The sequence below is a fragment of the Glycine soja genome, chromosome 9 (genome assembly GCF_004193775.1).
Source record: "Glycine soja cultivar W05 chromosome 9, ASM419377v2, whole genome shotgun sequence".
NCBI classification, from domain to species: Eukaryota; Viridiplantae; Streptophyta; class Magnoliopsida; order Fabales; family Fabaceae; genus Glycine; species Glycine soja.
Genome location: NC_041010.1, coordinates 39,921,523 through 39,933,544, shown reverse-complemented (window position 1 = coordinate 39,933,544; position 12,022 = coordinate 39,921,523). Strand labels below are relative to the sequence as shown.

The following is a 12,022-nucleotide window of genomic DNA, read 5'->3' as shown; positions in this document are numbered from 1 at the left end:
AATAATAATTCTGGCCACAATCAAAGTTTAGGTAAACATTCATGAAGTTGGGGCAAGAGTGACGACCCCTTCAATTTGTCCTATCTCTTAAGAAAACAAGAGAGCTATAGCACAAAACAGTGAAGCAGATTCCAGTCTCTGATTAGTTAGTTGGTTAAGTAACCAGAAAATGATTCGAGTGTAATGAAGGAGATTAAGTAACTGATTGGTCGGTTTGAGTTATTAATTAGTAAATTCAGCGGAACGTTTTCTTAGGGTCTATGTTTGATAAACAACTCTAGAGGAACAATATTTCCAACACCTGAATTAGTGTGGCAACCAGTAAGATTAGTTGAAAATATAAAAAGCAAATAAAATATTTCCCTTATTATTTCTTAGTTAATAGTGTTTTTGACTTGTATTACCAGATTCAGGATTTGCATAGTATGTGGAAAATTCGAGGATAATGATGACTTAAATTGCGTGGTAGGTGTACTTCACCTCTTTAACTATATACATTAGGGACAATGGCTTTCTAGTTTTTCCTCAAAATCCTAGTAGCAACACAAGAATGGCCGTTGACAACAATGTAAACAAATATAAGGAGGTTTTGAGAGAGGGAGAGAGTAGATGATGATAGGCACATTAAGGTAATTAAACATCAAAAAGATTTCGAACCGTTTACAAAATCTTACTAGTGTCTTATCAGGAGAAATGCTTAGTGTCATGACTTAATTAATAATTAAGTTGTCTTAAGCCGACTTAATTTATCTTCAAGAAGGGTCCAGTGTAGTACAATAGTTAACTACAAAATAGTATATATCTTCAAGAAGGGTCCAGTATCACTTCAAGTAAGTTCTTTAAAGATGCTTTGCATCATGTAGAGGGCAAGTTTCAAAGAAAATTTTCTTAGCTGCATTAATTGAAGTGACTATGCATGCAGTACATCTTCTATCTATCTAGTCATTTTTCTGTCATTTATTCTATCTACCTACATAAATATAGTACTTTAAATACAGACATGCACGTATACATCAAGAACATATATTGGTATAATTGCTTAGCTAGTAAGTTAGATTTAACTTGCTTTTCTCATGACTCGGTAAGGTGGGAATGGGATACATCTGTACATTGCTTCATTAAAAGAAAATTTCTGAGGACCTGAATTTGGAGTTTATTTTCCATGTTCTGCTTTTCATTAGACACTAGTATGAATCATATGATTAAAAAAAAACTTTATCTAATGTGAACATGATATCATATCGCTTTTCCGATCTAAAAATCAAACTGAATCTTGCCTTGCCAAAAAGAAATTAAAAAGTATAGCTTCATTCTCTGTAGTTGTGTGAGGGTTGTTACCGATTTTCCAAGCAACTAAAAGACATGAAAAAGTTTTGACAAATAACAATTTCACAAGTCCATCATTGACTTCTCCATTTTGTCTAGGTTTTCATGGTGCCCTTGAAAATCAAGACAAGACACCAGGAGAAAGCAAGCTGACACGTGGAGGGTAAATAACCAATCAAATTAAAGCGGTGGCTGTCACTAGTCACAACAGATTCTCATATCTCAACAATAAAACGATATCATGGAATTTTTGTGTGCTTAATTTTGGATTTCATGAGAAGTTAACCATGTCTACCGACTTAAAATATAAAATTAATAGTCCAATTTTCATTTCATGAAAATAGAAGTTTTTTTAATTATTATTATGAAAAGTTTAAGTGAATTGAATTTTGAGAATTCATCATAGTTGAAACAAACTCTAAGATTCAAAGAATATTTATAAAATTAATTATAAATTATTCATTAACAAAGTCTTCTCATCAGTAACAAAAATCAAATTCATATTTTTGTAAGATATGAATTTGTTTCTTATCAATAGGATAAACCTATTTATTAGATGAAAATAAAAGTTTTCACTATTACAACTAAGTGTTTTAAAGACGACTATTAGACATATTTAAAGATAATCTTGAACGATCTTAAATTTGACATCATAAAAAATTAATTTTTTATGATGATTTATAAATCGTCTTAGAAGGTTAAATTTTATATCAATTTCATAAAAACTATCTTACCATCTTTAAATTTTTTCTTTAAATAATATTACAAAAGTCAGCATTTAAAAACAATTTTTACGATAATGTTACAAAATGGATTCTAGTTTTATCAGTTGTGTTACTAGTTGCACTATGAATGTTAACACTAACGTAACACGCTCAAAATCTTTTTGCTTTCGTATGTGTTATGGTAGGTCAACCAGATCTTAGACCCAGAATTGTTTTGCTGGAGTAAATGGATACAATAAATAGGGACACTCAAAATCGAATTAATTAATCCAAAATCTAAAAAACGGAACCGAAAAAAAGAATCTGGTCACCTTTCTAATTCAAATTTAAAAATTAAGAATTTTTTTATTTATACATCAAGTTAAACTTAATTAGATTTAAGTATATTGTAACATTGATAATTAATTTAAATTATAGATATATAAATTCATATTCATATTTTGATGAATTTGTTCAAACTTATTTTTAATGCATTTTGATTATTTAATTTAAACTCGTGTTTCAATATAGTAAAATTGAATTTTTAAATTTTGATAAATTTACATATCAAGCTTTAAAGTTCTAACAAAAAACTATACTTGAGCTGAAGCCGTTTTTGCTCAGTTCAAAATTTCAGTGTTCAAGTCTTCCATGAAAAGAAGTCTTACATGAAAACGTTAAGGATAAAGATGCAAGCGCTTTTCGCTTTTCTTTGCGGCATTGGCACTGTTTGGTGATACATTCACCAGATTCTGAAAAGTTTTCACTTTTGTGGCCAAGCTTAAAAAGCACGGTGGAAGCTTTGGCATTTGGCAAGTAGCAAGAGTCCCAATACGTTTTGTGGGGTTTAGAATCTGCATGACATACCTGTTGTCCACCTAAACCACAGCAAGGTCCTCATCAAGATAAGGGACTAAGGGTAACATACAAATATAACATTCTCAGTGGGAAGAAATACTAACCACACATTTTTTTTTCAAATATAATTTTATTACAAAGTGGAATTGTACGCTGACCTTGTTAAAATGTAAATTATTTGATGAGACCAATATAAAGTTTTACATAAACTTAAAACATTTAAATTTCAAAAAAAATATACTATGGTGTTGCTAACATAGAGCACAAGAATAAATTTCATTGGGCAGCAAATCAAAGGATCACTTAGGATTAAGACTTCTTTTTATTTTTTTAAGAAAATGGGGATTTTGAAGAAAGTAAATATGCAAATGAGTTATTTTGAGAAGTATTTACATGGATTGTTTTAGACACCCATTTGTCCTGCAGTAGCAGTAGCAAGAAAGTAGTTTTTGCATCAATTATATATTATATGTATAACCAATGTATAAAATATTTTTTTACAGCGGTTATAATTTATACTCAAAGGTAATGTCACAGGGTACAGGATAAATGAACATCTGAAACAATCTTTGTCGTGGAAATAGTAGTACTTCTCAGAAAAATCCTTTTGCATATTTACCTTATCCAAAATCCCCATTTTCGTCAAAAAGTCTAGGATTAGTGTGTCCATTGCATCCAACACGTGGCCCAAGAATACAATTATCAAAGCTCGAAAATCACCAAGCTTTTTAGGTAAAACAGACGAAAACATGTTGGACATGGACAGCGAGTATCGCAATTGTGCGATGCACCTATCATGAATTCATGATAAAATGTATCAATTATTTTGACACATTGACATGTCTAACGACCTGTGTCCACGTCGTGATTTGAAAGACACAGGCACGAAAATGGTGATCAAGCGGGGGACAAGTGTCTAGAACGACAATACTCCAATAAGGAATTCAATTAGAATTTTGCTAGTTATGCATGAATTACAGGGCCCCCAAAAAAAACCAACCAATTGATATTATCTGCGTGTGCTTGGAAATATTTTTTGAAGCAAGCAACAAAGGTCCAACTCGCAGATTGTGACTAGAGGGGTTTGTTTGGCAGGCTGTAAGGCTTGAAACCCTACTTCATGCACTACTGATAATAATCCATATAAAGGGTCAATTTCTAACATGCACACTTTAACATCTAGTGAAGCAAAAAAGCAAAAAAAAATAAAATTGATCAGGGCATTTCAACGGGATTAAAGTGACCCTTCATTCTTTATATCCAACTATTGATTCTTCACTCATCAACAACCTGAGATCACTCCACAACACCTGCCTTGCTTTCACATCATCATGAACGGTAAGAAAATAAGTGGGTACACTCATGAACCAATAATACAGGACAAGACACTCCAAACATGCCATAATCAATTTAAGGAAGACGGTACACAAACAAAAAAATATATATAAAGATTTTCGGTTGCAAACTACAAGCAATCAGGGCAGTTGACTTCACATTGTACTCTCCACATGTAACAATAGTATGTCAACTGAGCAAGTGGAGATACATTTGTATATGTTGTTCAATTCATTTCAAGTCACAATAGTGACTCGTCTAAGCAATCAATCAAGTGTAGAACAAAGATGGTGGGTTTGATTCCTATTTCTTCTGCACTCCAAAACCCACAATAATCTTGTCAACATCAAAATTCTTCACAATTGAGAAACAATCCACGGCAATGAAATCATAGAAGCAATACCTAAGAGAACGGAGAATTCCTCATCCACAACACACCAATCATTTGCCCATTAGCACCATCAATTACCAGACGTTACGACAACATTATACTCATTTAAGCGTCTCTGAAATTGAGCCAACTGTGTCTGCAATTGAAAGATTCCTGCAGCCTTTAGTGATAAAATAGTATTCAACTTGGAAATATAATCATCCAGTTGATTTCCTGGTTGGTCAGCTCCAACAAGTAAATTCATCTCCTGCATAGGAAATTAACAATATTAAAGAAAATACTAAGTTTACCTAATCATCAAAGAAAGGCGTAAGACTTGTACCCACCTCCCTAACAATGTCTATTGTTTCCTCCACCTGTCTCCGGTGAGCAGTTACGAGATCTTCCTCTTCCTATTTTCCAAGCAAAACAGGCACCACTCAGTACTTTAATAGTCAAAAACATTTTAGTCAGTATAGTAAAAGAATATACCTTCAGGAGGGCATTTAAATTATCGTCAGGATCAGAATGATTAGCCTCAAAATGCAATTCATCCACAAGTTTAACACGAGATTCTATCTTCCTCTTGTCCCCCACGGCAGATAATTGGTTGTTATCCACCCTCTTACTTGTTTTTCTCGTTCTATCCTGTTCATATGTTGGTCCTAGGTAATCATATTCATTTGCAGTTCTGGCCTTTTGACTGCCTCTTTGACCATTTTGTGGATCAGAATACACAGATGGTATCAAATTTCCCCCCATTCTACCACTTGGAACACGGTCCACATTATTCGGAGGAGAGGGTTCCCTTTCTAGCTGTTTGGGCCAACCAAATCGATTCTTGTCACTGGAAACATATGTTGTTTCATCCTCCAAGGTATCATCATGAGATAAAACTGAAGAGCCAGGCAACACAGTAGAGTCTCTAAGGTTTGAGGAAGAAAGAGGATCCCTTCTAGAGGTGTTCCCTTTTGACAGGCTCTTAACTCTGAAATGTAACTTTCAATTACAATATTTTATAGTATCAGATCAATCGCTTCCTTACCAGAAAATTTCAAAATATATACCTGTCAGCATATCTTAATGTGTTAAGAGTATGCTCGCATGAACCTGAGCTAGGTGAAATGCATGATATCATTACAGTGCGTGAATCACCAACAAAAGAATCTCGCAGAACTTCAGTCAATTTACTTCCTCTGAAAGGGATATGCCCTTGGTCATTGTCTAGGGCTCTAATGCATTCTTTCAGAGCAAGTAAACTTTTATTTATTTCTGCCCCTTCAATCCTAGAATAAAACTTAAAAAAACAAGTTAATTAAACCAAATAAATCTTACATAATTACATCTGGACATAGACACATAAATTATTTGGCAAGTCTTCCAGTTACTCAAATGAAATATCAGCTAAAAATCTGATTGAAGATAAAAACAAAATCCCACCTAGTCTGCTTATCATTATCTGTCGTATCTGCACCACGTTCACTTCCAGCCAGATCTATAAAAGATAGTTTGCCCACAAGTCGGGTAGGCTTTGATTCAGTCCCATCAGCTGATCTCTTGATACAAAGCTGAAGTATAGCATGCGATCGAGAGGATTCCTCATTTGCTCCAGTTGTACCAGTACTTCTTGTGGAATTACCTCTCTCAATAAATTCCTTGATTGTCTCAACTTTAGATACTCTATATTCTTGCAAGCCAACAATGCAAACCTGCTGTTTCCCATCCTCCCTCATGCAAAGTTTTCTGCAAAATCAAAAAATTAATCAAGCAAATAATCCCCAAAGTTATAATTATTCCAGTTCGCAAGTTGATGACTTACTTTCGTTCATTGAGGAGATCAAAAAGTTTCCCCCCATATATTTCGAAGAAACTAACAAACAGTTGGAAACCTTGGTTCCGGTATGTGTGGTGCATTAATCTTAAAATATCGTGGGATGCTTTGAGAGGCAATGGTTGCATGGTATATGTCTTCCCACTCCCTAGATAATGAAGTAATTTAATATCAACTAAAATGTTTCGAGGTAGGAGAAAATCAAGGTAAATAAAATACATGTTTAACAAACTGCTTCATGGATTACTGATGAAATAGAGATTAACTTATTCAAAGTATATAGTAGAACACCGACATCTATTCAAATTCATCTCCAAAAAGAGAGACATTCATAAGATATTCTAATTTAATTAGGATAACAGTTGTAGTTAAGAAAACAAAGGAAATAGGCATTGTACAATTAAGCAATGGGGTAGAGGGAGTTTATAGAATTCAGAGAAGAAAGTTGAAAACAAAGATAATGAAGATTTGAAGAGGAAAAAAGAAATCAAGCACATTCAATCATTTGCCCTGATAATTTTTTAAGTGGTGTATCAGTATATGTAATAAAATTTGATCCACTATGCGCCCAAGACAATATTTACTTGGCATGTATAAATTGAAACAAAATACCACATACAGCTAATATCTAAAAGGAGAGGATTAAAATGTACACTCTTTATGGGATTGAAAGGTCTGCAGATAGTGCTAAATCTTATCAAAGGAAAATTCATCAAAACAAAAGCCAAATAGGTTCATGTGGGTTAAAAAGAAAGCACAGAATTTGTCTTGTGATTCAAACATTTAATGTAAGAAACGCAGACATAAGATTGCAAGCCTATAAAGCACAGAGATGCCATTTTGGTGGTGTCCGACATAACATATTGACTGCACGTATCCAGATGTGACTAATTTTAAAATTATTCAGATACATAGACAATACTTTAAGCAACTTATAACAATACTCCACCAATCAACTTCATTTTAATGTATAATGTACTGTTTAAGATATAAGTAAATGTCAGCTCATCTATATGATTACACATACCTATGAATACTTAATCTAAAATTTGGTATGTATGGTCATCAACGCTTAGAATTTTTTAATTGATATACCCTGTATTAGTGGAGTAAGTATTGAAGATTTACTACTGAACTAAGTGCATTTCTTCCCTACAAACACACACACACACACAGAGTCCATTGTCCAAGTACTACAATTTTTAGAATTTCAAGTGTCCCCATGTTAGTGTAACATCACGTGTCAGTGTTAGTGCTTCATAGTTGCAAACTAATATGTTTAACTTTCAATTATATATGCTTCATGGATATGGAAGTAAAAAATCATAGAACATACAAAAAATTTAAATCATTAGTCATCTTCACTTTCATTCATGTCCTTCACTATACTTGCAAACCCAAAATGTTTTGAAATATTCATCAAACATTAAATGTCTTTATCCTAAAAATATAGTAAACAGATAGTAATTGTTCAGTTCAATTCTAAAATGTTGAAAGGTATTCTTAGTTTTTATAATTTGGTGGTTAGTGCTCAATGACACATTTGCCAATTAGAAATAAACAAAATCTTACCAGTTTGACCATATGCAAAGCAGGTTGCTTTTGTTCGTTGGAAAATCAAAGGAACAATCGGCTCCACAGTCTCAGCATACACCTAGAGCAAACAAAAAAGTAATTAATCTATTGAAACCACTGAATAATTAGTCAACATGGTCACAAGAGCTACAGCTAATTAAATACTCACTTCATCATTTGAAACATCTTCATTCAGCACAGCATCAAAAACAAACTCATGTTTCTCAATATATTCTGTTAAGTCAACCTGCAGACACAAGTGAAGTGGAGATAAACTTAGAAAAAGATACAAACCCAGACAGTGCAGTATGAATGTTTCAATTGTAAAATTGTAACATGAATGTATCAACATTAATTAATTGGAAAAATATTGACCTTAGTAAATTGTCTCTTTGACAGTAATTGTAAGGTCCAGTCTGTGCAATTTGAATTGTTTACACATAGATCACAGAATGAGAAAGAGAAATTTTGAAGTTATTGATTATTTGATACTAGCTTGAACTACATTGATGTGAAAGGTTGCCTCCATCTAAGTCAATCTACTTTGATTTCTTTTAATTTATTTTTCCCTTACCGAGGGCGAGCCCTGGTGCAGCGGTAAAGTTGTGTCTTGGTGACTTGTTGGTCATGGGTTCGAATCTGGAAACAGCCTCTTTGCATATGCAAGGGTAAGGCTGTGTACAATATCCCTCCCCCATACCTTCGCATAGCGAAGAGCCTCTGGGCAATGGGGTACGAAGTTTTTATTTTTCCCTTATCCTTATTTTGAAGAGCCAGGCTGTTACTTTGAATTTGGATACAACAAATAAATGAGCAAAATCTTCATTTAAATTTGCCAGGATCATTGGCAATAATATATTTTGAGGAAGCTTATACTTATCAAATTCTACTAGGCATAATGCACTTTATGTTCTAAAAAACCTTTAATAGAACGTAAAAAGCATGAGGCATTACATATGTGGAAGTTTGATGTTGAAGTATCAGAGATAAAAGCAGCAGATTATTATGTCATGATGTTTAGTAGTTTGGTCGACTCCTGTATTGCTTGTGAAAAGTACTTTGTATGTCAAAATATCCCATGCCAACTGCTGCAAAGGCAGCATAGAGTAGTTTGTATTCAATTTGAATACTTGATAATATATAATCCAGAGTTGACATCAAGAAAATGTAGACTTTTTTTACAACCTAACACTTGCTCACCTTGAGTTTTCTTTCATGCACTGTGAGAAAATTTGAATCTATGTAAATAATGTCTTCCTCTTTCTTTGCTATTTCCTTCTTATTTAGTGGTCTCTTCCGAACCTGCAACAGGTTGCAGTATTATAGGCCAAAATGCAATTGTTAAATGAACTAAAGCCAAAGGCCCTTAATTTATCAATAAAAGAAAAAGTCGCATGAGGCACAAAAAGGGAACACACGACCAGAAGCATACCACAACTTTGATCTTGGCAACATTGTTTGCTCTCTCTTTATCTGCTGAGACACTTTTAAGGAGATGGCTCTCAGGCAAGCCCCGAGACCTTGGTACAAGTTTGTTGCCAGAGAGAATCGACTCGCAGTCATCAAAACTTTGTCCCTGAATAGTATGATTCGTTAAATACTCATTGTGAACACCATACATCTATTAAGAGTCAAATTAAAATTTCCAGTCAGTTGGGTTTTCACAAAAATCATCATGCTGAACACCGGAAACCTAATTAACTAGCAATAAATATTCACTATCCACTTAAATTATTAGGCAACACATAAAACACTAGCATCATGGTGCTCATTCAAGCAAGTCAGTTCAATTCAAACTGATTGAAATTAAAACATTTTAGCTTTTTCTGCTTGGTCTTCACAACTTTCCAGCTAAATAGTCTATTTGATTTATAAGCTATTTCCGTACACAGAATAAGCAAATCAAAACACACACATGCACCAAACCTCAGGTAAAAGCTCGGTATCGAAAGAATGCAGATCAAGCAAGCCACTGGTTAAAACGCGATCATCGTCGTTTCTCCTCAAGCTCGAAGATCGAGTCCCGAGCTCCTGCATAAAACAATTCGTTCCGTACATACACCGACGAATAATTAGCTCTCGCCGTGTTTGATTTTCACATAAGGAAACAAATGATCGAGAAACCGAAAACGAAAACCTCACCTGCGCGTAAGCCGAAGAGTGTAACCACCTTCCGTGAGCGTCGAACATGAAGTTATCGGAGCTCTGACGGTGGTGGTGCACGGCGGAACTAGATCGTGGCATCGCTCTCCCACCAACCACACTGGTCAACTTCGAAATTAACAATTAATTTCTCGTTCAAGCACGAGTATTCACTATGCACGCGCACAAGACGAGAAATAGAATCGGAAACAGAAACTGGAGAATCTAAACGGAGATGAACGCTTCAACGCTTATATTATCATTCCTCTCTCTCTTTTCCTTTTTCAAAAAAATTTATCGGGAAACAAACAGTGCTGCGAGGATAGAAAGTGAAAGAAGAGTTTAAAAACTTCAAAAGGAAAAGCGCTCTTTCTGTGTGACGAGAGTGAAACGGAGTTGAAGCGCGTGTCGTCACGCCGCAATCGTGAAGAGGAGAAGGAGCGCGTGCGCGAGTCCGGTTAATGTTTTCGAAAAAAGGAAGTGTACCAGTGTTTCGCGGCTTTGCGTTTCCTTTTTTTGCCCCACCTGAAAATTATGAATATCCAACCACGCGCTGTGATCCAGCACGTTTGACACGCGCGTGTTTGAGTCAGTCGAGGTAGTAAATTGTCAAAGATAATGTGCGCTTCACGTCGTCGAGAGAGCGTGGCCCCACTTTTTTTTTTTTATATCCAAGTATCATATTGGAACTACATAAAATTATTATGTTTATTATGTGTGATTAAGCTTTTTTTTTTAAGTTTTTGATGTAATTGTATACTCAAACTTAAACTCGTGAGCTTTAATTAAATTAAAACAATCACATATAAGTTGATTCTTCCACCGGATATTTTCGACTAAGTTCACACTTTAGGTAGCATTTGGGCCTTCTATCTTTTATTGGGCTTTTGCGGAAGTATTTGTTACTATGCTCCCTTTGGAAGAATAAGGAGAGGATACGATTCTTTGGAAGTATGTTCAAATGGTAACTTTACTACTTCAACTGCTTACTATTTGTTGATCAATCATGATGGGTTTACTCAAACTAGAAACTGCAAATACATGTCAAAGTCAGATTTTGCTTCGTTTGGAAAGTTCTTCAAAATGGTATTCCTACAAACACATTTCGTGCCTCTACATATGGCTAATCAAGAAAACTACAAGTCTGTAACTCGTTTGAAACATGTACGTATAGATGGGTATATGGGCAGTGGTCAGCCTGCAGCCCACTCGGGCCTAAAGTCTCATTTAGATTGGCCCATTTTATGGGTTAAAGGGGCTTGGTCTGCAGGCTTGGGTTGTGGACCAACCCGTTTAATCAACTTAATATTTTAAAAAAAAAAAAATATTTATTTATTTACTAAATAATTGCATATTTTCATTTGATATTTATTTATATCATCATTCATTTTCAAATTTCCTTGAGATACTTTGTTTTTGTCACTAAACCAGTTTTGCTTAAATTTATTCCCGTAAAAAAATATTTTAGTCCCTATTTTTTTAATCCTATAATATGTAGATCATTTGCTTTAGTTCCTAACAAATATTTCTCAAAGGAACTCGTTTAAAATAAACTAAATATTACAGTGGTTAAAACAAAATAAGAAAGATCGAAATAAAAAATTATAGGTACCAAAGGTTATGCAATCTTTTAAGAACCAAAAACAAATTATAATTATATTTTAAAGATTAAAATATATTTAAGTCTTTATGACAAATCATGTCACCCATTTCAATTATTTTTGTTTAATATATCCTCAAGAGAGTGTGTCTCAGCACTCATGAAAATCACTACAAATCTCTCTTGAGGGAATTATCTTAGAACCATACAACTACGAGAATAACAAAAAAGGAAATAAGTTGAGTTTTTCACAGAATTATAGGTTTTCACTCTTTTCCTTA

The 12,022-nt window shown here is 34.0% G+C and overlaps 1 protein-coding gene across 2 annotated transcripts; it reads right to left on the bottom strand.

The window, feature by feature from the left end:
- Positions 1–4,274: 4,274 nt before the first annotated feature.
- On the bottom strand, positions 4,275–10,486 carry LOC114368865 (kinesin-like protein KIN-13B). 2 transcript variants are annotated; one of them, XM_028326140.1, is made up of 12 exons: positions 10,142–10,486; positions 9,926–10,030; positions 9,432–9,620; positions 9,200–9,301; positions 8,169–8,246; positions 7,997–8,078; positions 6,413–6,572; positions 6,034–6,336; positions 5,661–5,879; positions 5,086–5,581; positions 4,941–5,006; positions 4,275–4,861 (listed from the first exon to the last, which is right to left on the bottom strand). In XM_028326140.1, the coding sequence occupies exons 1-12, from the start codon at positions 10,241–10,243 to the stop codon at positions 4,685–4,687; spliced, it is 2,079 nt and encodes a 692-aa protein (XP_028181941.1). In that variant the 5' UTR covers positions 10,244–10,486; the 3' UTR covers positions 4,275–4,684. The 2 variants fall into 2 exon arrangements, with proteins under 2 accessions (XP_028181941.1, XP_028181942.1); XM_028326141.1 differs by having other exon boundaries at positions 9,432–9,575; positions 10,142–10,485.
- Between the last annotated feature and the right edge of the window lie 1,536 nt (positions 10,487–12,022).

What these genes read in the sequence shown, in the direction of transcription:
- LOC114368865 (XM_028326140.1), bottom strand. Translation starts at nt 10,243, where the DNA reads ATGCCACGATCTAGTTCCGCCGTGCACCACCACCGTCAGAGCTCCGAT. An exon ending in GATCTCCTCAATGAACGAAA is followed by an intron (nt 6,337 to 6,412) that starts GTAAGTCATCAA and finishes TTGATTTTGCAG; the next exon opens with AAAACTTTGCATGAGGGAGG. An exon ending in GATAATGATAAGCAGACTAG is followed by an intron (nt 5,880 to 6,033) that starts GTGGGATTTTGT and finishes GTTTTATTCTAG; the next exon opens with GATTGAAGGGGCAGAAATAA.